Here is a 25726-nt window from a genome sequence, read left to right as displayed (position 1 = left end):
ATATATATACTTTTTCAGATTCTTTTCCATTATAGGTTATTACAAGATATTGAATATAGTTCCCTGTGCTGTACAGTAGTAGGTCCTTGTTGGTTATCTATTTTATATACAGTGGTGTGTATCTGTTAATCCCAACTCCTAATTTATTCCTCCCCCTTCCCTTTTGGTAACCATAAATTTGTTTTCCATGTCTGTGAGTCTATTTTTTTTTTTTTGTAAATAAGTTCATTTGTATTATTATTTTAGATTCCACATATAAGTGATATCATAAACCCCGTGCCCAATAAGTTGGCCCTGCCCTTGTGCCCAGGTGTCAGATGAGGAAACTGATGCTCAGAGGACCAAAATTCCCAGTGAAAAAGACCCAGAGCTGGCACCGGAAACCAGGCCACGTGTGAGTCTAGTTCCAAACTTCTATCCCGATCCAATATCCCTGGGGCCCAAACAGGTTGCGCTTCTGGATCAGTACGGGTGGTTCCCTCTGCCGCGTGCAGGCTGCCCTCTGCGCCCCACCCCTCCGCGCCGGCCCCGCCCCTCCGCCCCGGCCCTGCTCTTCCCGCCTGGGATGAGGCGCGCGTCCGCAGGGGGCGGGGCCGCGGGGCCGCGCGCGCGCTCGCCCGTCCGCCGTGCGCATGCGCCGTGCTCGCGCGCGCGCTCGCGGGAGAGGATGGCGGGGGCCGCGCCGGGCGCCATCATGGACGAGGACTACTTCGGGAGCGCGGCCGAGTGGGGCGACGAGGCGGACGGCGGCCAGGTGAGGGGGGCACCGGGCGCCCCCGACGAGGACTGCTGGTCTCCGTCGCCGGCGGGCCGGCCCCGCCCCCGCCGCGTGGTCCAAGCACAGCTCGCCCCGCCCCCTCCCGCCGCTCGACCACCCCCCCGGGCGCGCGGCCTCTCGGGGGGCACTGGACGGTGATGCGTGGCGAGGACCCGGTCCCCCCCAGTGACGGTCTCCGGCCGCAGGGGCACCGCCCCCCAGTCGTGACCCGATCTGACCTTCCGATCACCCTGGGGCGGCCTCGGGGCCGGGTCCTGGGACTTCCTAGCCCCGCCGGGAGGGTCAGACAGCACCTCGAAGGTGGAGGATTGGGCCCAGACACACACTGCGAAAAGTAGCCATAATCTTTAAAACAATCCAACTCAGCATCATGAGGGCGGAAAAGTGGAACTTGGACTTCCGCACATGTGCTTTACTGTTTGTAAACCATGCTCTTGGGCGCTCTGGCTGATGTAATCAGTCCTTGGCCTGAGTGAGGAGGAAAGGATCGTCCATCCTTGACCTTCAAGGGTTTGCTGTGGAAGCTGAGGGAGGCTCAGAACCTTCTCCCCAGAAGCCAGGGGTTGCACAGTAGGAACTGGGCGCAGTCGCTCGGCCGGGGGACCCCAACCTGATTCTCATCTGAAGACCCACCCGCAGTGATGTTTGAAACCCAGCTTCCCGGGCTCCTCCCCTGGGGCCTGGGAGGAGTTGGTCTGGAGCGGAGCCTAGGAACCTGCCTTTTAACAAGAGTCAAGGTTAGGTGTTTTGGGAACATAGTGAAGTGATATTTTGAAGGAAGAAAGCCTGGAGTGGGGCGTGCCCCGTTGAAAGGGGCTGGCGGGGCACTGAGGGCATTGAAGCCGGGGTACAGGGATGCAAAGGTGGGCGCTGTGTTCCAGGAGCTGAAAGGAGGCCTGTGTGGTTAGTTGCCTGGTGGAAGCAGTGGGTTCTGAAGGGCCTTTGAGAGCTGCTGAAAAGCATGACTTGTTCAAGAGTTGGGGGCAGGGAGTGACACTCTAAGCTTCACGTGTTGGATCATTCCAGGGTGTTGGAGGCTTAGAGTGGAGAGATAGAGTCAGATGTAGCTAATTGAAAATCTGTGCCGACTAGGTGCTTTCATGCATCATCTCATTACACACTCAAGATACTGAGTTGGGTGTTAACTCTGCTCATGTTGAAAATGAAGAAAGTGAGACGGGAGGACCGAGTGACCTGCCCAAGGTCATGAAACTCCTACATGAAGGAATGGGGATCCCACTTAGGTCTTGTCTCCATCTCCACTCGAGCAAACAGCCGGACCACCGAAGCCTTCCGGTCACAGCGCGCTACAACTAGGGCATATCTAAGGGCCGTCTAGTCACTTAACCCCATGGTGGGGGGATCTGGGGGAGGCCGGAAGATGTGTAAGGAGGCTGCTGTGGCATTCAGTCCAGACGACAGAAGCTAAGGGGTACTGAAGTGCAGAGAGATCTAGGCTACATTCGCATTTTATAAACTGAGCACTCCAGTTGTTGGCCTTTGCTTAAGCAGTTAGGGATGGCAGAGCCAGGCCTAGACGCCCACAGACAGGAGGCTGGGGAGTCTCAGGTTTGCGGAACTTTAAGCATGATCCCGATTTGGCCCACTGACTCTGATAGGCTCTCCCTGATGAGAGGGGTGGACTAGATGTTCATTTCACGTTCATTCTAACTCTGACTTCATGGAGGAAAGAAAGTCAAGAAAGGTAACAGGAAGGGTGGCATGAGCTGGATTTTGAGACAGTGGAAGATCAATTTCTGTGACCCAAATTCTGTTCACTTAACCCCATGGTGGGTGGATCTGGGGGAGGCGGGAAGATGTGTAAGGAGGCTGCTGTGACATTCAGTCCAGACGACAGAAGCTAAGGGTACGGAAGTGCAGAGAGCTTACTCCGGCTGCGGCTTGCCAGTGGGGAGTGCCGAGGGACGACACTGCGGAGGCAAGCGAGTGGGAGGGTGAAGTCCTGCTGTCTTTTCTGAGGGAGATAGGAAACTTTAAGCAAGAAAGAGACATCAGATTTGTGGCTTATTAAGGTCATGGTGGCATCAGTGTGAAAGGTGACTGAAAGGAAGGAATGAGACCATGCCACTGGGGGACCATTGCAACTGCGAGCGTGCCCCAAATAAGGAAGGGCAGAGGGAAAGAGGGAAGGAAGGGCCAAGCTGGTTAGACATGTGGGAGGGAGAATTGATGGGTCTTTGGGCAGGATGTGGGAGCAGAAATTGAAGACCTCTTCTGGGTTTTTGAGTTTAAGGTAACAGGTAGAGATGATGGAGTCCTTTACAAAAACATGGGTTGTGGGAAGCAGATCTGTTTAGAGGGAAAAGAGGAGGTCAGTTTGGAATCTAATGAGTTTGCCGTACTAGTGGGACATGTGAATGGAGGTGAGAATAGACAGTTGAATGCTTGAGTCTAGAGCTTGAGAGAGAGAGAGATCTAGGCTAAATTCTAGATTCATGAGCAGGGAAGTGGCACGACCCAGGAGAAGATGCAGTGGAGAAGATGAATGCCCAGGGCAGAAGCCCGAGAATCCAGACACCCAAGGATGCCTCTTGGGGCAAAGGCCGGCCCTCCTTCAGAAGCCTTGCTCGAGGCTCCCACTCAAATAAGGTCCAAGAGAAGACTCCCCGGTCTCCATAGTGAAGGAATCGTGTTCCTTCTCCCAGAGCACTGCTTTCAGGATGTAAGTCTGCATCAGGGGTGGGCAAGCTTTTCTGGAAAGGGCCAGACAGTAAATATTGTTGGCTCTGCAGGTCTCTGTCACAGCTCCACTCTGCCCATTTTATAGGGGGGAAGCAGGCATAGACAATATGTTTTTAAAAAGGGGGCTGTGTGGCTGTGTTCCAATAAAGCTTTATTTACAAAGACAAAAGGAGGATGGATTTGGCCCTGGGCGTAGTTTGCTGATCTCTGGCCTAGCTCTTACCCCATTATGTTAGGGGCAGTTACTGGTTTGTAAACTCCTTCAGCAGAAAAAGCCATCTCTTGTCTTACAGTTTCTTGGGTTTCCTGTACAGTGCTCAGTATAGTGAGTGTTCAAAAAGCATCTGCTTGTTGGTAATAGCGTTAAAGCTGGACAGACCCTGGGGTCATTCAGTCCTCTGTCATCACATCATCATCCTGTTGTGCCCTTAGATTCAGCGACTTGCCTGAGGTCGCTGCCGTGTAGGACAGGGACTAGTATCCAGGCAGGCCTGCTGATTGGAGGCGAGCCAGTGAGCTTCACTTTCTGACAGCAAATGGACAGCAAATGGCCTTCGAGAATCACTTCCTCAGTCTTTGTTGGAAAGCCTTCCATGCGTGGCACATATGAAATAGTAATAGTGAAGACAGTAGCTAACACCTACTGAACTCATACCAAATGTCAGGTGCTGTGCTTGGCTCTTCTGAAAATTAGCTCCTGGAATCCTCACAGCAGCCAAATGGGAGTAGGTCCCATTGTTGTCCTTGTTCAGTAGAACAGAAATGGATGCCCAGGTGAGGTGTCTTGCATGAGATGCGGTAACTTGTATGACCGCATACACAAGTTTGCCAGCGTGGAGTCGCCATACAATCTCACTTGGTATGATTCTGGATTCCGTTTTCTTAGCCACTCGTTACTTGTCCAGCGTACTTCATGAGATTGTCGTGAAAGTCAAATGAAATGACATACATTAAACTTTTTTAAAAAATTAATTAATTTTTGGCTGCATTGGGTCTTTGTTGCTGTGTGTGGGCTTTCTCTAGTTGCAGCGAGTGGGGGCTACTCTTCGTTGTGGTGCGCGGGTTTCTCATTGTGGTGGCTTCTCTTGTTGTGGAGCATGGGCTTCAGTAGTTGTGGCCTGCGGGCTCTAGAGCGCAGGCTCAGTAGTTGTGGCGCATGGGCTCAGTTGCTCCGCAGCATGTGGGATCTTCCCGGACCAGGGCTTGAACCCGTGTCCCCTGCATTGGCAGGCGGATTCTTAACCACTGCGCCACCAGGGAAGTCCGTGGAACACTTTTGACATGGACAGCGTTATACGGGTTTAAGGTGAGATAGCAGGATATTTGTAGTAATGAAGAATAGCCTGGCTCTTTTTGCCAACAGCAGGAGGATGATTATGGAGAGGGAGAAGATGATGCCGAGGTCCAGCAAGAATGCCTACATAAATTTTCTACCCGGGATTATATAATGGAACCCTCCATCTTTAACACTCTAAAGAGGTATGTGAGAAAAGTTGTTTGCACTGGGAGGAGAAAGTTGTGTAATAGACCCCAAAAGCTGATACGTGAAATTCAGAAGAATGTGGTACGGGAATGGAAGGCCTCTAGGGGTCCCCCCACTTTAGAAGCCTGAATAACCTGTCTTCCCCCTCACCCTGTCACGGCTGTCCATCCCCATGCCCATCTGCGTCCATTTGAGTGTCACAGCTTGTTTGTTCCTCTTTTCTAGGTATTTTCAGGCGGGAGGGTCTCCAGAGAACGTTATCCAGCTCTTGTCAGAGAACTACACTGCTGTGGCCCAGACCGTCAACCTGCTGGCCGAGTGGCTCATTCAGACAGGTGCCGTGTGGGGGTGGGGTCCTGGCCCTTCCCCCAACACAGTACAGAGCCGCTGGGTCATCATCATGCTGATACACTGGAAAGGCCTTCTTTGTCTTCCTGGTTCTTTCTGTTTGTTTGTTTTCCTGGTTTTTAACACCTCTGTCAGTAAGAAGTGAACTTCTTACCCATTTTCATCGGCTTGGTTTTTATCTTTGATTTAATAATTGAGGTTCACAGATAACCCGCAAATGTGATTCTCATTGAGCTGTTTTCCCTACCGTGTTGTAGAAGTAGAGGATTATATGGCGTATGTTCAGTGTGTCATCTTTAAGAGGTCTATTATAGCAAGCAGAAATCATGGCTAATTTAGGACTGGGCATGATTATGGCTTTTAGCTACTATGATCCAAGTAGCGCCTCACTGTAAATCCTCTGTGCTGAGTACAGATGGCATCGTGGGGTGGGTGCTGCCCGTAAACGAGTTGACTCCCTGCTGTCACAGTCATCACACATGAGTGTGCCCCCTGGCTGGCATCTGCTCTGTTCTGCCATGGGGGAGGGGGGGTGTTTTTCCATTTTGGCAATTTGTCCTTGTTCCTAGCGAGGCTTCGAAGATGTCACTGTCCTTTCCACGTAAACAAGCATCCTTGTGTGTTTCGCCCTGGACTCTTTTTTGGGTCTTACCATCGAATATGAGTAATATTAATTTTTATAAGAGGCCCCAGATCCTAAGCGGTCAGAAGCAGTTCTGTGATATCTGATTTGCACGTAAACTTTTTCTAAAGTAACACAGTGAATTGAGATTTTGCCATTTTCCATCTCGTGGCTTGCATTTTCTTTCAGGTGTTGAACCAGTGCAGGTTCAGGAAACTGTGGAAAATCATCTGAAGAGTTTACTGATCAAACATTTCGACCCCCGCAAAGCAGATTCTATTTTTACTGAAGAAGGAGAGGTGAGGAACCTTTTTCCCTTTTTCAATTCCAGCTCCTAGAGTCCTCTGCTGATTCCACCTCACGGTGGAGTGTGGCGCGTTGTGTCAGTCAGGGCTGGAGCTTCCACACGCTGCGGGGCTGTTCGGGGCTTGGGCTCGGCCGCCCGGCCACCAAGCAGCCTCAGCAGCCCGCGGCCTGCTTCTTCCTGTGTCGGGGACCGCGGCAGAGCCCGGAGCCCAGGGGCTCTTGCTGTGTCTGCTGCCACGACGTCACCTGCACTTAGGCGAAAGCCAGGCCTCTTACCTTGCTTTTTGTTTGTTTGCTTGTTGTCAGACCCCCGCTTGGCTTGAACAAATGATTGCACATACCACGTGGAGAGACCTTTTCTACAAACTGGCTGAAGCCCACCCAGACTGTTTGATGCTCAACTTCACTGTTAAGGTAGGAAGAGTCCTAGAGTCTGAGAAAAGATGAAAGTATTTATGAATGAGGGTGATTTTGACTTGGTTGGTTGTTGGTCTGTGTCCTTTGAAAAGATCCTACGTGCTTTATTTGTAAAGGTTTTCATCACTTCACTTTAGTAAGTCATAAACATCGAGAAAGAGAAGCATAGACTTTGTATGTTTGGGGATCGAGTGGACTGTGTTTTAGGATTGGGCAGGAACAGGGGACAGAGCCTTGCGTTCGGAGAGGAGCCTCTAACAGCGCCTGGTCCATCTCCTCCGTCTCACACACGAAGACTCAAGGGTGGGGGGCTTGACTGGGACCACCAACCTAGTTAGTGGTGAAGCGGGGACCCGAGCAGAAGTTTGAGACCCGCGCCCAGCGCCCGTCCCTCTTCACCCCGGGCTCGGCCAGCGGCCGCCTTCCTGTGGGCGCCGGGCACGGCTCGCCAGCACCGTGTGCGCTTACTTCCGTGTTGCAGCTTATCTCCGACGCAGGGTACCAAGGGGAGATCACCAGCGTGTCCACGGCCTGCCAGCAGCTGGAGGTGTTTTCTAGAGTGCTTCGTACCTCTCTAGCTACGATTTTGGACGGAGGCGAAGAAAACCTCGAAAAAAATCTCCCCGAGTTTGCTGTAAGCGCTTTACTTGACGTGGCTCAGATCAGGAGGAGGCCGTTCGCATGGGGCCATGCATCTTCTAATGGGAAATGCTCTTTACTGTGGAGAGTGTGTGGGGCGCAGGGCACCTTCCCAGGTGGGGACTTGCGTGCAGAACTGTCGGAGTCCGACTCTTCTGTCTGCCTTTGTCATTGCTGTGGTCCTGAAACCCCACACACTGTCTCCCTGCCGTCTTCCAGAAGATGGTGTGTCACGGGGAGCACACGTATCTGTTCGCCCAGGCCCTGATGTCCGTGCTGGCCCAGGAGGAGCAGGGGGGCTCGGCCGTGCGCAGGGCCGCACAGGAGGTCCAGCGCTTCGCCCAGGAGAGGTGAGAGGCTGCCTGTCAGCTCGCTCTCGCCCCTACCACATTGCCCTGTGTCCACAACCGAAGACTCTAGGTCCTCCTGTTTTTGACAGATAGGTAAACTTGCTTTTATCCAGTAGAGCTGAAAAAGTCGGACTAATATTAAATACGTGAAGGGAGCTTGCTTCGTAAAGTTTTGCTTCGATGAATATTTGGTAAACGATTTGCTTATCGTTGAATTCACTGTACTTATGAACCTAAGTGTATTTATGAACCTAAATTCCCAATATATTGGGATTCATCAGTGGCACATGGCAGCAGTCCTGAAATAGCTCTTTAGTAGTCTGATGGTTAGATCGTGGTCCATATCTTACAGAACAAAACTAGCCCCTATTAGCTTCATTGTCTACTAATGGAGGCTTAAGATACTTAAGAAGTGCGTGGTTCCTTTTAGGAAGCCTCTGAGCTGTACTGAACCATTCTTCCCCAGTTAGCTCTAAATGTTGCTTTCATGGGTCAGTTAGTAAACGTACCAGTGGATGAGAGAAATATGAAAAAACAAAGGGACCTCAACAGTTCAAAGCATAAATCTGAAAGAAGGAAGGAAGGAAAAGGAGAGAGAAGGAAGGAGAGGGCAGGACAGGGCGCCACCTCATCAATGATGGGATGTACGATTTTTTTTCATCAAGAGGCCATGACGCCAGTCAGATCACGCTCGCACTGGGCACAGCTGCCTCCTACCCCCGGGCGTGTCAGGCCCTTGGGGCTATGTTGTCCAAGGGAGCCCTGAATCCGGCCGACATCACAGTCCTGTTCAAGATGTTTACAAGCATGGACCCGCCTCCTGTTGAACTCGTGAGTTGCTTTTCATTTTAACCTTAAGATGGGACACCCTCAGTGCCTATCGGAAGTATATTCCTTTGGAAAGTTGTTCCTTTTAATTCTCTGAAGTCAGCGAGTGCACATTCCTATTGAAATGTTTCTGTCCTCTCCCTGGTCCTTCCTCATCACATCCTCGGCCCTCACACACCCTGAAGCACATGCAGTGGTGGACGTGAGTGGGCCCTCCTGCCATGGGTGCGTGTGGACTTACCTGCCATCTCACTCCTGTGTTGCTTTTCAGTGTGTTTGTGTGTTTCTCTTCAGATCCGGGTGCCAGCCTTCCTGGACCTGTTCATGCAGTCACTCTTTAAACCAGGGGCCAGGATCAACCAGGACCACAAGCATAAGTACATCCACATCTTAGCATATGCAGCGAGCGTGGTGGAGACCTGGAAGAAGGTACTGTCAGTTCTGAGAACTCATGGACTTTTTTACGGAGCCAGAAACCTCCTCTCTGTGGTGTAATTTGGGAATTTTGGCTGCAGGGAATCACGGGCCCAACTAGTGTCAGAAATGCCTTTTCTAGTGTTTCTGCATAAAATAAGTCAAAGTGCTAAACGTCTCAAGGAAAGGTGCACAGCATCTACGATACTAATTTAACTGTAATTTGAAGTGTGGCTGAAGATACGAAACCGATTCCCTAAGCCACTGACGGACGCCGGTCTCCCTGGCGGACGGTCTCGCTGTGTGACGGGGACACTTCAGAGACAGGGACGGGGGTTTGCAGAGAGAAGGGCTGAGGCCAGGTTACCCCAACTGCAAGGACGCGGGCACCGTCGGGATTCACCGCCTTCATGTGTTTTCAGAACAAGCGAGTCAGCATCAATAAAGACGAGCTGAAGTCAACATCGAAAGCTGTTGAGACTGTTCACAACTTGTGTTGCAATGAGAACAAAGGGGCGTCTGAGCTTGTGGCCGAGCTGAGCACCCTCTACCAGTGTATCAGGTGAGCACGTGGAGCTTCTAACCCTGACTCTCCGGGGAGGACGGGTTTGAGCTTTCATATTAAAAGCTCAAAAAATAAAACAGATTCAGAGATACTTATTCATCGTATTTATTTTCTCTTTCGTAAATAGAGGGAGAGCACTTTCAACTGTTCTAGCAGCATGAGTAATTTTCAGGTGTTTACTTGCCAGAAGTCTGTTTGCAAATTAGACTCAGAAAAAGGAAGACCAACCAGAATTACAACAATTGACTTGAAGAAGAGGCTCTATTTACAGTAAAAGTTAGACCAACAAAGTATCACCTAGACAGAAATGGTGGGTGTCATGCCAATTATTTAAATAAGGATTCACTAGAAAAGCTGACACACAGGGTGGCCTCTTAGGCATTTGAATCTTCCTCCGTTAATTTGTCCTAGTGACAAAGAGAGGCTTTGCTAAATAAAGGTAAGCTTCAGCCCAGCCCACCAGGCTCGTGGAGTGTTGCGTGAATGGTCTTTTCCTTTCAAACCAGCAAAGTTGGTCCAAAGTCAGCTGAGCGTGGGATTCGGGTTCTCGAGCTGCGCATTTGAGAGGACGCTGGTCTCGTCAGCCTGTTCTTAGCTCATCGTGTCTCCCTGGCAGAGCACGTTGTAGAGTGACGTGATGGGCTGGCTTGCGTTGGTGGTGTTCTGGGGTTTGCCCTTTAGAAAACTTTGTGTAAAGGAAGCGTTCTGCCTTGTTTACCTGTAGGTTTCCAGTGGTGGCCATGGGTGTGCTGAAGTGGGTGGACTGGACTGTGTCAGAGCCGAGGTACTTCCAGCTGCAGACGGACCACACCCCGGTGCACCTGGCACTGCTGGACGAGGTAGGGGCTGCGGACCTCCCAGCTCCGGTCCGAGGCTCTCGCACGTCTGTTCCCCGCCTTCAGAAGGCAGTCCTTCCGGAGCTGGTTATTTCTGTTCTAAATGAGGAGTTTCCTTTTAAGGAGCTAGTTTCGTAGACTCCACAGATCTCTCCGTTTTTATCAAGTGTCCCTGAAAGGATGAGGAATGGGTCAGAGGCTGGCCGGCCCTGGGCCGAGTGCTGGGCCCGCCGTCCTCAGCCGCGAGCTGTCTTTGGTGACGGTTCTCTGGGGCCGGCAGGGAGCCCAGAGGCCTGGCCATAGCGCTCAGGGTGGCTCCCTTTGGCCTCTTTGTAGATCAGCACCTGCCACCAGCTCCTCCACCCGCAGGTCCTGCAGCTGCTGGTGAAGCTCTTCGAGACAGAGCATTCCCAGCTGGACGTGATGGAGCAGGTGAGCGGGCAGCCCGAGGGCTGGGCTGCACAGCGGGAAGGCGGCCCCTTTCTCAGCCTTGTCGCCCCACCCGTGCAGCTCGAGTTGAAGAAGACCCTCCTGGACAGGATGGTGCACCTGCTGAGCCGGGGCTACGTGCTCCCCGTGGTCAGTTACATCCGCAAGTGTCTGGAGAAGCTGGACACCGACATCTCCCTCATTCGCCACTTTGTGACTGAGGTCAGCGCTCGCCGGTTACCGCTTCCCCCGGCAGCGCCCTTCTTGGCTTGATGTAGTCATCTGGTACCGCACTCCGGAGCCGTGCCGTCGGAGAGTCACGGTGATGACAGTGACACGGATGCCAGTCTACCAGGCACCTCCTACCTGCAGGAACAGTGTTTTACCTGCCTGGCCCCTGGGCGTCTTAATGTCGGAGATTGTCGGCAGGAAGCAGAATGGCGGGGGTTGGGGGAGGGGTCTCGCCGCACTGTTGCCGTCTGACTGGTAGTCGGAGCCGCTCACAGGCTGTGCTCCCCGTAGGTGCTCGACGTCATCGCGCCCCCCTACACCTCTGACTTCGTGCAGCTTTTCCTTCCTATCCTGGAGAACGACAGCATCGCCGGCACCATTAAAACAGAAGGTGAACACGACCCTGTGACAGAGTTTATAGGTAGGGTTGGCATGAGCGTCTCTTGGCTGCAGTTTTCGATGTCATTGTTTCCCTCCTGCTTCTAACCCAGTGCCTGTTTTCCTTCCGTTTGCTAAAGCTCACTGCAAGTCTAACTTCATCTTGGTGAACTGATTCAGCGCATCCTCCAGAGCTGGAGCAGAACATTCCAGGAGACCCGCTGTGGAAAAACCCTTTCCAGAAGCTATTGTTGAAGAGGCCCAGTCAGCGTCTTGGAAGTGGGCTGTGGTGGGAGGAGGTGGATAACTTTTTTAAAAAGGAAGATGTCAGCAGTGTAACGGCTACTAGGAACAGTCCCGTCTCCTCGTGAGTCCAGGGCTGCCCCCAAGTCCTGTTTACAGTATTTCCCCAGTAGCGGAACTAGGTTCCCGTCACCTCTTGGGATGTAGCCAACTGTCAGCCCCGGGGCGGGGGGTGGAAATTCAGAAACTGAGACACTTAGATGAACTATTTTCAGAGTTGATTGATTTAAGTTTTCTCACAAGGCTCCATTGGTTAGTTCGTATTATTGCAATTGCTTTCATTTTCCGAGAACAAATAAAAAGCCCTTCTGCGGTTGGAAGGTGTAGGTGTGTAAATAAAACACTCAGATTCAGTTCTGCTGTGAAGTGTGCATTTTATTCGTCCCTTGGGCAACTTGAGATCGCCATCCCCCCTCGGCCCCACCATTGACTGCAAGGTGACAGAGGAACTGGTGATGACAAGTCTGAAATGTTCCACCTCTTAAATACATCACAGACCACAGTCGCCAGATCATTTATTGAAGAAAACGGAGGTCACATCATTCGCTGCCTGGTGGCTCACACTTCTTCAGGTAGATGGTGCGCTGCCGTCCTCCCGGCAGGAAGCCGTCCTGTGCAGGTGCTGGGTCGTCCCCCCGCCGCGACTCCCCGCCCCACCCCAGAACGCGTTCAGCCCGTGCGGCATCGCGGCGGCCGTCCCTCCTGGGCGCCCAGGGCCGTCACCGGCCATCACGTATGTGACCACCAACCCCCAGTTCCTTCAAACCACGGCAGTACCACCCCAGTGCCCGTGAAGGTGGGATCCCCTCTGGTTACGGCTCATGCGATCATTTCTTTAAGAGCTGCTCCTCTGGAGACGTCTGCCTTAAACGATGGGGTCCCCGAATGTGCAGCTCTCCTCGATGGCGAGGTTGTAGTCGGCACCCTTGCCACCTCTGTAGGCGCTGGTCACTATGCGCATCCAGCCCCGCTCACCCTGTGAGGAGTGGGACCACGCATCAGCTCAGCTCCCGTCTGCGCTCCGAGTAGACGGACCCCCTCCCCTTCTCACTCAGCCTCAGGCTCGGGGGGTCTGCAGCGTCCCAGCCACCCGCTCGGCTGACCCTTCCCTTTTCTGGGACCCCTGTTCGGAAATAGCTTTTGTGAAATATTCAACTTGGTTAATATTCAACACGAGGGGTGCATGGCCCTGTTATGCCGAGAGCTAATTAACTAAAATGTTGATCGACTCTTTAGACCAGATGACTCGACTACCTATTAATATCCCCATTTATAGTCGTTTAATAAAAAATATTGACATTTTATCACTTCGACATAAATCACCATCCCTGGGCTTCCCTGGTGGCGCAGTGGTTGAGAGTCCGCCTGCCAATGCAGGGGACACGGGTTCGTGCCCCGGTCCGGGAGGATCCCACATGCTGCGGAGCAGCTGGGCCCGTGAGCCATGGCCGCTGAGCCTGCGCGTCCGGAGCCTGTGCTCCGCAACGGGAGAGGCCACAACAGTGAGAGGCCCGCGTACCGCAAAAGAAAAAAAAAAAAAAAAAAAATCACCATCCCTGATTTCATAACAATGAATTTGTGTCTTCAGCTGTTAATGGTTAATACTAGGTCTTAGAAACGAAAATTCTGCCAGTTAATTTAATTCCCCTGGGTTTTTGACTCAACTCAAAAAGTATTTTTGAAGAAACTCCACGGTATTACTTAGGAGAGCCGAAAGTATGGCAAGAAAAAGAATGAGATGGTTGTAAAGGCATAAAAGCTAGCTAAATGGAAACTTCTAAAGCAGCACTTCTCAGCCCCCATCCCCCTCGGGAGACATTTGTCAATGTCTGCAGCCGTTTTCTGGATGTCACAGCTGGGGAGCGGGGAGGAGCATCTGGCGTCTACCGGGTAGGGGCCGGGGAAGCTGCAAACGCGCTACGAGGCACAGGACGGGGACAGTCCCCGTGCAGCGCAGGAGGACCTCACCCCACGTGTCTGCAGCCTGGAGCCCCTCTGCTCAGGGCCACGGTTCTCAGCTACGAAACCCCCAGAACCATCCAAGTGAGAGGAGTCGCAGTGGAAATGTCTTACCCATGGTTCGCCCCACGAATTCCGGACGATCCAGTACTCCGTCCCATGGCTGACACCCCAGCCGGCCACGGAGACTATGTGGTTTATGTAGGCCCTGTTGCGGTATTCAGCATAGATGCCGCCGGTGTAGTTAGACATCTTCTCCGTTGCCATTATACCGCAGCTGAGAGCAAGCAGGGAGAGAATGAGCGCTTTCAATAGCCATCGTTGACCATTGTTAGGAAGAGCCGTGTGGATCCAACTTAAATAACACGCACCTGATGATTCTGCCCAAACTTCTGTAGTTACTCACCTGGCATCCTCCCTACCAAAGCTGTACCAGCCACCCCAGAGCACTGGCTACACTCTGGGAGCTGTCCATGGATGTGTCCTTCCCTCACAATAATCCTACGAGGGGCACATGGGCTACTGAGCTTTACTTTTGAGAAAACTCACGTGGCAGCTGTCTCCAGCCCTGTGGGTAAAGTTGGCCAGAAGGAAAGGGGTGAAAATCACCTGGGTCCCGTTTACTAGAAGCGTGCACGCCCTCTGCGGGCAGGGGTCTCAAAGCTCACCTGATGGGCCCCTTGGCATAGATTTCTGCCATCATCTTTTCCCTCCCGGAGACGGAGCCGTAGTCGCCAACTTTCCAGAGGGTGTAGTTCTTGATGACGTGGCACTCTCCGAATTCAGTGCATGTTCCACACTGGTTAAACTTGTCACACTCTGGGGACAGCACGGAAAGTCAGCGTGAGGCCATTTCCCCGTTAATCCCTGAACAAAGTAGCACGCCCAGACCCAAACTCCACTTTTCTAACTGAAGGCTCCATCCATCAGCTAATAATGGAAATCTTCTTGCCCTCGGGTGTTTAATTACCCTCTGCTTTCAGCTGCAGGAGTTACAAAAAGCCTTTCCCCGGGCCTCAGTGGAAAGAAACGTTAATTAGCACACAGTAGGTGCTCAAAAGCTCCACTTTTCCTTTAAAGCCGGGACAAAGGCCTTTGCACAATACTCTACAGCTGAGAATAGAGTGTAATTAAATTATTCACTTTTAATAAGATTGTATTGTTTCCCCACGTTTGGGGAAAAAATAAGCATTTTCTTATTCTTTCGGTCTGAGAAGGTATAATAATTAGGCCTCAAAAAACAGTGCAGCTATTAGATCTGGAAGACTCCACACCGTCTCCTGCATCCTTCCTGGGCCCTAGACAGTATTACTTCTCACCTTGTCCATCCTGCCTTGGCCCACAGCACCACTTTCTACTGCTTTCACATTACCTATTTCTGTTATAGTTTTGTATCTATCCAGACTCCTTCCCCAAGACATTAAACTCCTTGAGGATTAAACTGTTGGTTTAATTTGTCCCTTGGACACCAAATGCCCAGGACAACCTGAAAAAAGGTGGATCTGTGGCCACATTTGCTAATACAAAGACAGGACTACTGGAACTTGCCTGGTGGCGCAATGGTTAAGAATCCGCCTGTCAGTGCAGGGGACATGGGTTCGGTCCCTGGTCGGGGAAGATCCTGCATGCCACGGAGCAACTAAGCCCGTGCACCACAACTACAGAGCCTGCAGTCTAGAGCCCACGAGCCACAACTACTGAAGCCCACGCGCCTACAGCCTGTGCTCTGCAACAAGAGAAGCCACCGCGATGAGAAGCCCGCACACCGCAACAAAGAGTAGCCCCCGCTCGCTGCAACTAGAGAAAGTCCGCGTGCAGCAACGAAGACCCAACACAGCCAAAAAAAAAAAAAAAAAAAAAGACAGGACTACTTATTGCAAACAATCAGGTGCCGATGAGTTCCATCTGGCCCTGTTGTCCCAGGTGGGCTGGAGGGGCCTGGCCGAGGACAGACAAGACCAGCTCTGGGTGGATCAGGGCTCCGAGGACCACGGGGGCCCTCCCTGCTCCCCTTCATCCTGGACTCTTCTTCTTGGTTCTCTGACGCCTGCTGCATCTATCACTTCAACAACTCACTGGACCAGTTTGGGGAGATGCTTGCTGGCCGGGCAATACGGCCTGGGAGGCAAGGCGGGGGCAGCCTGTGGGCGTGGGATGGCGCCTTCAGAAGGTACAGGGGGCTGAGCACACCTTTTACAGATGGAAGGGGGGGCAGAAAAGCCCCCCGGTCTCCCCACACACACCCCCGTCCTCCCCACTCCTGTCTCAAAAGGCCTTTTGAGTTGGCCTCAGCTCTCTGCTCTGGTTACGAGGGAGCTCAGACAGGTGACTTAAAACTACCCACTGTGGGGTTAGGGTTTGGGCTTTTTCTTTCCTTGGGTTTCCAAGGGGAGCACCCTGAAAGGACCGTGCCGACTCCAGGGCCCCAGGCCAGCTTGCATCCGCTGGTCCGTGCAGCACCCTCGGCTCCAAATCCACCCAGACGCAGGCGGCCGGGACCAGGGTCTCGAAGCAGGCCAGGCCCGCCTGCTCCCTGCCTGCTCGCCACTCCCAGCTCCTGGAAAACACTCTTCCCTTGATGAGCGATCCCCTTACAAAGGGCCATGAAACCACCAAAATGCCAACACGTCAAAACCCAAACACCAGGGCCCGGCCTGGCTGCCGGGCACGCAGGCTGGAGATCCCAAGTCCTTTTTTTGTTGGTCTTCCCACCAAGGATGACAGGCCCCACCTTTCCCGTCCCCCCGTCCCACTAGACACACAGCGGCAGGGGGCTCCCAGCTCCGTCCCACCCTTCCCAGGGCCCCGGCCACGAGAGAGAGAGAGAGAGAGAGAGAGAGAGAGTAGCAGGCCCTACCTTGGTCCTTGGCCTGGTAGTTGTTACAGGTCTCATCGGGGATGCCGTGCCGGTGGGCGTACTCCCACACCGGCAGGTCATTGCCCCCCTCGCACGAGCCAGCATTGCCGCAGTCGATCACGTGCTGCACGGACAGCAGTACGGAGGGCCACGCTCCCTTCCTCTTGATGTTGATCCGGTCTGCGGGGGCAGCACCCATGCTGGTCAGCACCCACCCCACTGCCTGCCGCCCCGGGGGCCACGCATCCCTCTCTGGAGGGCCCTCCCCTGCTCCCTGGGGTTCCTGCTCTCCAGAGAGGCCTCCCGGGCCCTTCCTGGTACCGGTGCCCACCCTCCCCCCACTACGAATGTCATCTGGGCAGGGCCGGGCATGTCCTGCCTGAAGGCTGGTAGATCCCCGAGGGCACCGGGGAGCCAGACTAGGGGCCAGTCGGCGACCCCACTCTCACTCCCCACGCGCCTGGGCCCACACACCCCACGGGGCAGCTGGGGACGGCTGAGGGCAGCCACGGCCCCCCGCTCCTTGCCCCCCTTTCCCTGTACAGACAGCATCCTGTGGGGCCCTGCAGCCAACCATACCACGGGCCCGCCACCTTGCTTTCCGCCCTCCTGGAGCGAAGATTCCGCAGCCGCCCACCTCGTGGCCGCATCCCGAGTTCCCACCTCCAGGTCAGAACTCACCACAGCTGCTCCTGTTCCTTCCCTGATGACGGCGAGCAAGCGGCCAGGCCCTCCACCCACCAGCAGCCCCCTCCAGGCGCCCCCTTCCATCCTTCCCTCCTGCAGCCCCAGGCCCCCTACACCCCTGGGGTCACCTCCTAGGCCCTTGGGCCCCCAGGGCTCTACATGCGGCCCCACAGGGCTTGTGGAACCCACGGCCGGTCACCAGCACGTGCCCCAGCCCTTCCCCCAGCGCCCCTGGACGCACCGCCCAGTGCTCCTCCGCGGACCCCCTTGTGCGGGTGAGCACCGCCCTCCAGCCCCCGCAGGTCTCCCCAAGCTCCTCAGCAGCCTCCCGCCGTGCCCACCCTGGGCGCTCGATCCTCCTCCCCGGCCTCGCTGACCCTGCAGCTGACACTGCTTCACCCAATAACCCCTCCCGCCTGAGGGTACCGGCCCGTTCTTCAGCTCTTGGTGTCCAAACTGGGTCCCAACACAGAACAGGGAGCCAGCTGACACAGGCTCTGCGGGCAGGTCAGGGTTTTGTTCTATCTGCCTGAAACCTCGCAGGGCTTCAAGCGGAACAGAAAAGGGACCCGGCCTGGGTCTGAGCTGCTCTACCAGGAGAGCAGCAGGCGGACCAGGCGGCAGCTCCGCAGCGGTGCTTGGAAGGTAGAGTGCAGCCCTGCGGCCCGATGTTCTGAGGGTGGAAAGCAGGAGGCCGGCTGCCTCTGGGCCTGGGCCTGAGCGAGGGAGGGATAGCATTCTCCTGGAGTGATCAGGGAGGCCGGGGAAGAACCGGTTTGGGGGTGAGGGTGGTGACAGAAAGGAGGAGCTCGTGAGGTTTGAGGTGTCCCGCGGGGGGGCGTGAAGGCCGAGTCCAGGTGCAGGGTCCCAGGGAGTCCAATGTCCAGAAGTTAAGCGGGGTGGGGGTGGGGGATGAAGTTGGGGCCGGTGAGACAGAGACTGGGGGCCTGTGGCTAAAGGCGAGGAAAGCATTTCGGGGAGGGGCTGATCGAGCACAACAGGGCGGGGCGAGGCCCAGGGGCAACCACCAGACCTGCCCCTGACGGCCCCGAGCCGGTGACCTTGGCGAGGAGCTGGCAGGCGACTGGAGGGGGTCGGGTTAGCAGGGAGAAGGTGGGGACTGCAGGCCCCTCCAGGAGCCCAGAAGTGGGGTGGCGGCTGGAGACGGGGCGGGGTTCAGCGCTGGCCAGGTCTGAGCATCGGCAGGGATGGCCTTGTCCAGGGGCTCAGACGCTGGACGGCCGGGGACAGGAGGGAAGGTGGCAGCTGGGCCGGGCACCGTGGAAGTCCCCTTCTGGGGGCTTCTGTTTTCTCAGTGAAAGAGGAAGAGGACGCCTGCTGCTAGGGAGGCCGTTAGGGGTTGGAGAGCAAGAGGGGAGAAGCAGTCATCTGCCCAGGAGACTCCACTCCAGCAGGTGGAGGGCGGACCTCTGAGCAGGGACACGCCATCGCCTCCAGGCCCCGCCCTCCTCTACAGATGCAAATCTTGGCATGTGATTCCCTCCCTAAGATCCCTCAGGCTTCTGCCGGGCCCCTCCCCTGGGGGTAGGGCCCCTGGTGACCTTCTCAGCTTCCCCCACCCACCCTTAGGCCCCTGCCACAAAGGCCCTCTCAATTCCTCCAGGCCAGGGAGTGCGCCATTCCTGCCAGGCCTTCGCCATTCCTGCCAGGCCTTCGCCCTGAGCCTCTGGCTCGAGGCCCGCCTACACCCTGCCTGCCTGCCCGCCTTGGGCCCCTGAAGTCTCCCAGCGGCTCCAGGGGTTAAGCCTCTGCTCCACATTCTCCAGGGGCCCTGTCCCTCTCCATCCCGGTCAGGGACCTCCCCAGCTGCCCAGAAGAGCTCCTACAGCTTAAAATGGGGCTCAGGGGGTTCCCTGGTGGCCCCGTGGTTAGGACTCAGCGTGTTCACTGCTGTGGGCCGGGGTTCAACCCCTGGTTGGGGAACTAAGACCCTGCAAGCCGCGCGGTGCAGCCAAAACACACTTTTTAAAATAAAATAAAATAAAATGGGGCTCAGCCTAGCCGCCCCCACCCTCCTCCTCCCTGAAGGGCCAGAAGTGCAACCCAGCCCCCAGGAGAGATGGGGCGGGGCCCCCACGAGGCCCTGCCTGATGCCCCCAGTGCAGCTGGCTGGCCCTGGGGTCCAGACGCCAGCCCCACCCCTCATCCTACAGACAGCCCAGCTTCCGTGCCCTGCTCCCAGCTGTCACTCCCATAAAGGCCTAGTCTCCTGACCTCCCTGCCGGAGCCTCAGTTTCCTCATCTGCAAAGTGGGAGCAATCACAGGGCAGCCAGGAGGCTTACATGGGATGAGCCGTCCAGCATAGGCCAGGGGCGGTAGCCACACACTGGCTTAACACAGTGCCACAGGGCAGGAGTTCGAAAGATTCCGGCGTGACTGCAGGCTCCCGGAACCCCGAGCTGAATGAAGGCCCAGGCTGGTGTGAAGTCCCCCTCCCTCCCCTACCAAGGCAGGCCCAGCAGCCTTCTGGAGCGGCGCAGATTTTGGATCCCTCCCCGCCCCCCAATCCCGGCCTCGAGGTTTCCCGGCCTCGAGGTTTCCCGCCCTCGCTGCAGCCAGGCGGATAAGGCCCAGATGAGGAAACAGCCAGCCTTGCTCAATGTTCCAAGCCCAGGGCTGGCATTCATTTCAAATATTAACTACGCTGAAAAGCAGCTTCTCTTCCGCATACCCAAACACCAGCAGGGTGTTCGGTGAGTTTGTGGTTTGAGCCCCAAGAGCCTAGCTCACAAGCTTCGGGACAGATAAGCCTCCTGGGAGCCGTTTGTCACAGGTCTTCAGTCCTGTGACTGCCGGGCATCCGCTCCCTTAGGCCTGACGCAGACACTGCCCCATGCCAGGCTGAGTCCTGGCACAGAACTGCAGGCCCCCAGGACCCTGGGCTGCAGCTGCCGGTACTGACAAAGAAGGCAGCTGGACGGGCCCTCCTGGCCCACAGTCAAGAGGGGCCGAAGTCCCCGACCTACCCGCCATGGCACTGGTGCTGCCGTGGGCCCAGCAGGAGCCACAGTACTGGGGGATGTGCTGGTTCCTGGTGACACTGGCGTAGTTGACCCCATTCACGTTGCGCCAGTCCCAGCTCTTGGGCAGATCCGATAGGGACAGGTACTCGTGAGGCCGGGGATATGTCCTGGGAACAGACCACCACCACCGGAATCAGCACTGGGGCCCCTGGGGGTCGGGCGCGCAGGCACCTTTCCCAGCGCCCTCTCCCTTCCCCAAACTGAGAGCGAGCGGGAGAGGGCCATCTCAGCCAGGAGACGCCCCTGCCCGCTCGGAATCTCAAGTGGGCAGGGCACACACGCGCCCCCGCAGTGCAGGAACCAGACCGCTCCGCCAGCGAGGCTCCAAATGCCAGGGCGGCGAGGCTAGCCTGCCTCCTGCACCGGTGCGCCTCGTCCAACCCCGCAAATGTGAAAGGGCGCGCCCCCAAAGCAACGGGGCTGGCCTTGACCCTCAGAGGTCAAGGGAGGCTGGGCGTCCTGGTTCCTGGCACCCCAAGGAGGCGGCAGGGTCCCCCAGGCGGGAGAGGGCGCGAAGCCCCGGGAGATGGGCAGCCCCTGACCACCCCCCAGCCGCCCCGACCTGCGCCCCAGCTGGGTGAGCTGGTCCCCCCGCAGGGGCCGGTAGCAGCCGCGGCCCGGGCGGAAGTGGAGGCCGGCCCGCGCCGCGCCCGCCGGCAGCACGAGCAGCAGTAGCACCAGCTGCGCCGGCCCGGACGACGCCATGGCTCCCTCGCCGGCGCGATCTGACCCCGACTCGAATCCCAACTCGGATCCTAACTCGGATCCCGCGCCGGTAGCTCCTCCGCCAGCCTTCGCCCCGGCCGCCCCGCCCGGCCCTTAAGGTGGCTGCGCGCGGGCGGGACACTCCCCCGGGGCGGGGCGCGCGGCTGCCCCCGGTGACCCGGCCCCGCCCCGCCCGGCCGCGCGGCCCGCCGCCCGGACTCGGCTCACGCGCCAGGCCTCGGCTGACCCCAGACCCGACCCGGCCACCAGCCACGAGCCTCCCATCCGTCAGACCTCATTCACTCTCGAGCATCCCCACCTTGGATTCTTGGGACCCTTGGCCCTGGAGCGGTGCCCCTCTCCCCGCATCCCACGTGGGCCCAGGCCTCCGGGGATGGGCAGGGGGTCTCCCCGCAGGACTGTGCCCTGGTCTCGCTTTCTGAAGGCCACTTCCCGAAGGCCCAGGCCCTTTCTGGAGAGACACTTTCCCTACATAGTGAAGAAAGACAGGATCCTTCCAGAAACTGCCCCTCGAGGAGAGTTTCATGTGGGCCTGAATCATTAATTCTACGTTCCAACTTCCAAAGCTGCTGGGTGAGGTTTCTGCTGACAAAGTGCTTCATCTTCAAACAGAGAAACAAAAGCAGAAGTGGGACCCTGGGGGCCTTGGTTTCGTAACTCAAGAATTTCCCCTCCCCCCACTCCTCCTGAGTGGCGGTCACCCGAGCTGAGCACAGAATGGCCTCCCTGGTCCTGGGAGAAGAGGGTCCAGGCTTTTTGCTGTAGGGCCCACAGCCTTGGCTATAGGGTCCTCAGATGCAGGGACCCTGCTCTTCCCTGGACGACATGGGCATCCCCACACACCCACCCCCTCTTTCCCTCTGCCGACACCAAACCTGCAATCAGAAACCACGGTGGCTGCCCCGTGGACTTCCAGCCATTTCTGTGACGACCCTTGGAAGCCCTGGGGCACCCACGGAATCCCAGCAGGGCTTAGTCCCTGCTCCTGACACGCTATTGCTGAGGCAATGTATAGACACGGCCTCTACCTATTGAGGTCTATGTGTTGAGGTGTCTCTCTTTTTTTTTCTTTTGCGGTACGCGGGCCCCTCACCGCTGCGGCCCCTCCCGCTGCGGAGCACAGGCTCCGGACACGCAGGCCCAGCGGCCACGGCTCATGGGCCCAGCCGCTCCGCGTCACGTGGGATCCTCCCGGACCGGGGCACGAACCTGCGCCCCCCGCATCGGCAGGCGGACTCTCAACCACTGCGCCACCAGGGAAGCCCGAGGTGTCTTTTATCTTCCTGGAAAGTGGGCTCCTCCGAACCCTTACTGTGAGTCAGTTCCTGGTTAGGAGGTGGGATGGAGCTGCCCACCCTCCACCCCGATCCCGTGAGAAAACGTCCAGGTTTGAGCAGTGGGGATGGGGGCACAGAAACCATGTCTGCAGAGGCTGAATTGCCCGAACAGGTGTCCTGGCCCTGGCGCCAAAGCCTTTCCCTTCCCTCGGGTGTAGCAGGTGTGGGAAGGGAGTTGCCAGCCAGGACTTCCCCTTCCTACCCCTCTTTCCTCCACGGCCAAGGTGAGTCAGCCAATCTGTCCTCCATCCACGTGAGGAAACAAGCCGGCATGGTTGTCCCCGTGACCCCCGTGACATCTGTCATCCAGGTGGGGTCTTCCTAAGAGGTGGGTGTTTGGTCTCCTCCAAAGAACAAGCTAAAACCTCCTAGTTGCTGAAGAACGATCAGAATGGTCCCAATATTGCAGGGTGACAAATATTTTGGGGACCCCCAAGTCCCCATAAGCGGTCAGGGCCCAAGAGGTGCAAAGTCCAACCACAAGTTTTATAACATGGGACACAGACGGTCCCTAGGCCCAGCCTCTGATGACTGCTGTGAGGTCTGGGGCTGCATCCCTAACGTTGGGTGAAAATCATGTGCCGGGTTACAAGCTCTTCGGTACCTGCCGTGTTGGGAGACCTGGATGTTCTGAAGGCGCCCTGGGATTCTCCAAGGAGGTCCATGTGCGTCAGTGTTATGACAGGCAGGGCCGGCGTCATGGGCTTGTGACCTCTGCCGTCAACAGGGCCCAGAGCACTTGGTGTGATGCCGGGTTGCCCAAGGTGCCCTGTTTTCGTTTTGAGCCTTAGGTTGCAGAGCTGGGCCTGCCAGATGACTCAGCTTCCGTAGGCCAGGGCCTGCAGCAAGGGTCAGAGCGGGGCTTGAGGGTCAGGGAGCATTCAGCCCTGGAGAATGCAGGTTAAAGGGAGGGACGGTGACATTTTCAGGCTGGAAACGAATAGGACATCCAGCGTTGACAGGTGGTGATACAGCAGGGTTTTCCTGCCCTAGAAGCAGCTCAAACTCAGAGAGTGACAGGAAAATCGGGCAGGAGGAGGGGGAGGGAGGCCAGACATTTGAAACCACAACTTTCAAGGCAAGAAGAAGTAAATGAGTTCTCCTGTGCTTCTTCAGAACCTGTGACGGGTCCAACGCGGAGCCAAGCCCCTGGACCCTTTCTTCCCCTCTGAACCTGGCTGTGGTCCCCGATGCACGTCCACCTGGCCCACGGCTCTGAGGGGTGAGCTAGCCGCGTCACTTTAGGGGTCGCTGAAACCGCACTGGGTCCCTTAGAGCTGTGTTCTGTTGAGGGAGGGGGCCACAGCCCTGACCGCCTCTGTTAGCCGAAGGCATTTGGCCCTGGGAGGTCTCTGAAGGCGCACAGGTGAAATTCAAAGGCCGCGGGGACGGAGGGAGAGGAGAACCTGCTGGACTGGCCACCCAGCTCTCCCCGAAGCAGGTGCACCTGAGCGGCAGGTTGTGCGGTCCCTTCCTGGCACCGCTCTGCATGCCTGTGAGGGCAATGTGCAGATCATGACTGTCTCATCCGCCTGGAACAGAGGAGGCCCGGCAGGGCCCCAAGGTCGGCTCCCCTCAGGCCATCCTCACCTGTGTGTCCCCGTGCGGAGCACATCTAACGCATACTTGAGACTCAGACCCTTCCCTGAAACCAGGACAAAGGCATCTCCCTGGGAACCCGGCCGGCATCCCTGCACTCCAGCCCCCTGGGCTGTGTCTACAGGCAGGTACAAATGACAGTCTAGAAGGCTCTCCCGTCTGGGAAACTCTTTTCTCATTTGATCCTCCGCACAACCCCGTGAGGTGGGAATCCGATGCTGTCACCTATTTTACAGGTGGGAAGACTGAGGCTCCAGAGAGGTTGAGAGACCGGTACTCAGCCCAAGGCTCACGGGTGGCGGGTTTGAGTCTAGTCCCTTTTTTCTTTTTTAATGCCCCGTAAAGTCTCCTGGCGAACATGTGATCCAAGGCCACGACGCAAAAGCCTATTTGCTTCTAAAAATAAGGTTGACTTGTCCCCTCGTCCCAGTAAAGAAATCACACACTTTACAGGTAGGCCAGGGCCGGCCCAGTCTCCCCACGGGCAGCAGAAGAACAAAGGTGAGTTTTTGTTTACCGTGGAATCGCCTCGAAGTCCTCTCCTCTCCTTCCTTCGTGCCATGTTGCTTGCCCACACCCGGTAGGCTGCAGACATTTCCTATGGTTCCACATTCCTGAGCTGAGCCACATCCTGGATACCGCATCTGTCATTAAAGATGCTGGCGGTGACAGAAGGCAAGTCTGGCTCGCAGGGCACCGTGGTCCCCTCGCCAGCTGCAGGCTCGTCTCCATCCACGTGGCCACTGGGTCAGACGCTCACGCTGACCCTCTGCAGCGAATGTGGGTCAAGTTCGTGGTCCCCAAATGCCATCGCCACCACACCCTCTGCTGGCCGCACAGCCTCACTTGGGGGGGAGCTCGGCTCCTGGGGGTCCCATTCCTGAGTATGTCACACCTGTCAGTAACACCTCAGAACACGCCGGCCACCGCCCACTGGCCAGGTCACATCCAGCCCACCCAGGTGCTGGCCCAGGAGCCCTTGCAGAGCAGCCCGGGCCTTTCACCTGGTCCAGTCTGCTGGCGCTCTAAAGGACCGTCGGCAAACATTGCTGACCACCTAGGATGCGCCGCGCCACTGACCCAGCCCTGGGGGCACAGGAGTGTCCGTCCCCGCCTGCCCAGGGCGAATATTCTGGCAAGGGGCCACGTGGAAACAGAGGCTCGAAGAAGAACGTGCTGGCTACAGAGCAAATGGGGCCTGGTAGACAGGGCCTCACGTATCTGCTCTGGGACGTTCTCTTAGCCATCCAGTGAGTTGGGATTGACTGATGAGGACGTAGCCATGGAAAGTGCTGGACCTTTCAAGCAGAAGGGAGAGTGTGTGCAAAGGCCTTGGAAGGCCAGCACCCGTGGTAGGGGCGACCAAGTGGCAGCAGAGGTGGTTGGAGAAGAAGGTGGCAGGGCGAGGTCCCCGGGCTGTAAACGCGCCTCTCAGCTGCCGGCGCGCTCTGGGATCTAAGACCATGCTGCCCGCTGCCCGAAGGCCGCTGCCCTCGAGGTGCAGTCATGCACCGGTTCCCACCCAGCCCTCCCCGTCCCTCCCTCCCTCTCGGCCTCCTTCAGCTCCCTCCCTGCTTCCGACCGTGGGCTTTTCCCATCAATCTGAACAACATATCAGCTGCGGTAAGAGCGGCCGTTTTACCCTGGTGGCCGCTAGTTTCCCTGGAGAGCAGTGGGCGCGACCTTTTGTGTTCTATGAGCTCGCTCTGGGAGGATGGATGGAAGGTCAGGTAGAGGCCATTGTGGTCATGGACAGGTGAGCTGGTGGTGATAGGTTAGGGATCCTGCTGAGAGATAGTGAGCATGGGCACGTCTGTCTGGGTGGCAGGGCTGACAGGACCCAGTTATGGACCAGAGGTGAGGAGAAAGGCCCAGCTGGAGGCTGT

At 56.4% G+C, this 25726-nt stretch overlaps 2 protein-coding genes across 8 annotated transcripts; one reads left to right on the top strand and one right to left on the bottom strand.

Moving 5' to 3' along the window:
• The first annotated feature begins 632 nt into the window (after positions 1 to 632).
• On the top strand, positions 633 to 11861 carry NELFCD (negative elongation factor complex member C/D). Of its 7 annotated transcripts, none has more exons than XM_027086856.1 (15): positions 634 to 754; positions 4845 to 4960; positions 5190 to 5299; positions 6124 to 6233; positions 6547 to 6654; positions 7139 to 7291; positions 7516 to 7646; positions 8312 to 8477; positions 8769 to 8903; positions 9311 to 9450; positions 10178 to 10292; positions 10626 to 10721; positions 10800 to 10940; positions 11241 to 11370; positions 11468 to 11861. In XM_027086856.1, the coding sequence occupies exons 1-15, from the start codon at positions 668 to 670 to the stop codon at positions 11500 to 11502; spliced, it is 1773 nt and encodes a 590-aa protein (XP_026942657.1). In that variant the 5' UTR covers positions 634 to 667; the 3' UTR covers positions 11503 to 11861. The 7 variants fall into 7 exon arrangements, with proteins under 7 accessions (XP_026942654.1, XP_026942657.1, XP_026942653.1 ...); XM_027086857.1 differs by lacking the exon at positions 634 to 754 and adding an exon at positions 857 to 1515 and having other exon boundaries at positions 10659 to 10721; XM_027086855.1 differs by lacking the exon at positions 634 to 754 and adding an exon at positions 862 to 1515.
• A 126-nt stretch (positions 11862 to 11987) lies between these two features.
• CTSZ (cathepsin Z) lies at positions 11988 to 21039 on the bottom strand. Its single transcript, XM_027086858.1, has 6 exons — positions 20741 to 21039; positions 20122 to 20285; positions 16447 to 16626; positions 14258 to 14408; positions 13704 to 13866; positions 11988 to 12606 (listed from the first exon to the last, which is right to left on the bottom strand). Exons 1-6 carry the CDS (start codon positions 20881 to 20883, stop codon positions 12496 to 12498), a joined length of 912 nt encoding a protein of 303 aa, XP_026942659.1. The 5' UTR covers positions 20884 to 21039; the 3' UTR covers positions 11988 to 12495.
• Positions 21040 to 25726: the final 4687 nt, after the last annotated feature.

Source organism: Aethalodelphis obliquidens, unplaced genomic scaffold (genome assembly GCF_003676395.1).
Source record: "Aethalodelphis obliquidens isolate GAN/ISIS:26980383/991018 unplaced genomic scaffold, ASM367639v1 scaffold57, whole genome shotgun sequence".
Lineage (NCBI taxonomy): Eukaryota > Metazoa > Chordata > Mammalia > Artiodactyla > Delphinidae > Aethalodelphis > Aethalodelphis obliquidens.
This window is presented reverse-complemented; position numbering and strand designations above follow the sequence as displayed.

Excerpts from the sequence above, each read along its gene's own strand:
- CTSZ (XM_027086858.1), bottom strand. The coding sequence starts at position 20,883 with ATGGCGTCGTCCGGGCCGGCGCAGCTGGTGCTACTGCTGCTCGTGCTG. Across the intron at positions 14,409-16,446 it reads CTACCAGGCCAAGGACCAAG|AGTGTGACAAGTTTAACCAG; the intron begins GTAGGGCCTGCT and ends TGCTGTCCCCAG. Across the intron at positions 12,607-13,703 it reads ATTCGTGGGGCGAACCATGG|GGTGAGCGGGGCTGGATGCG; the intron begins GTAAGACATTTC and ends CACTCCTCACAG.
- NELFCD (XM_027086851.1), top strand. The coding sequence starts at position 1,420 with ATGTTTGAAACCCAGCTTCCCGGGCTCCTCCCCTGGGGCCTGGGAGGA. Across the intron at positions 6,655-7,138 it reads TGCTCAACTTCACTGTTAAG|CTTATCTCCGACGCAGGGTA; the intron begins GTAGGAAGAGTC and ends TCCGTGTTGCAG. Across the intron at positions 11,371-11,467 it reads CCCTGTGACAGAGTTTATAG|CTCACTGCAAGTCTAACTTC; the intron begins GTAGGGTTGGCA and ends CGTTTGCTAAAG.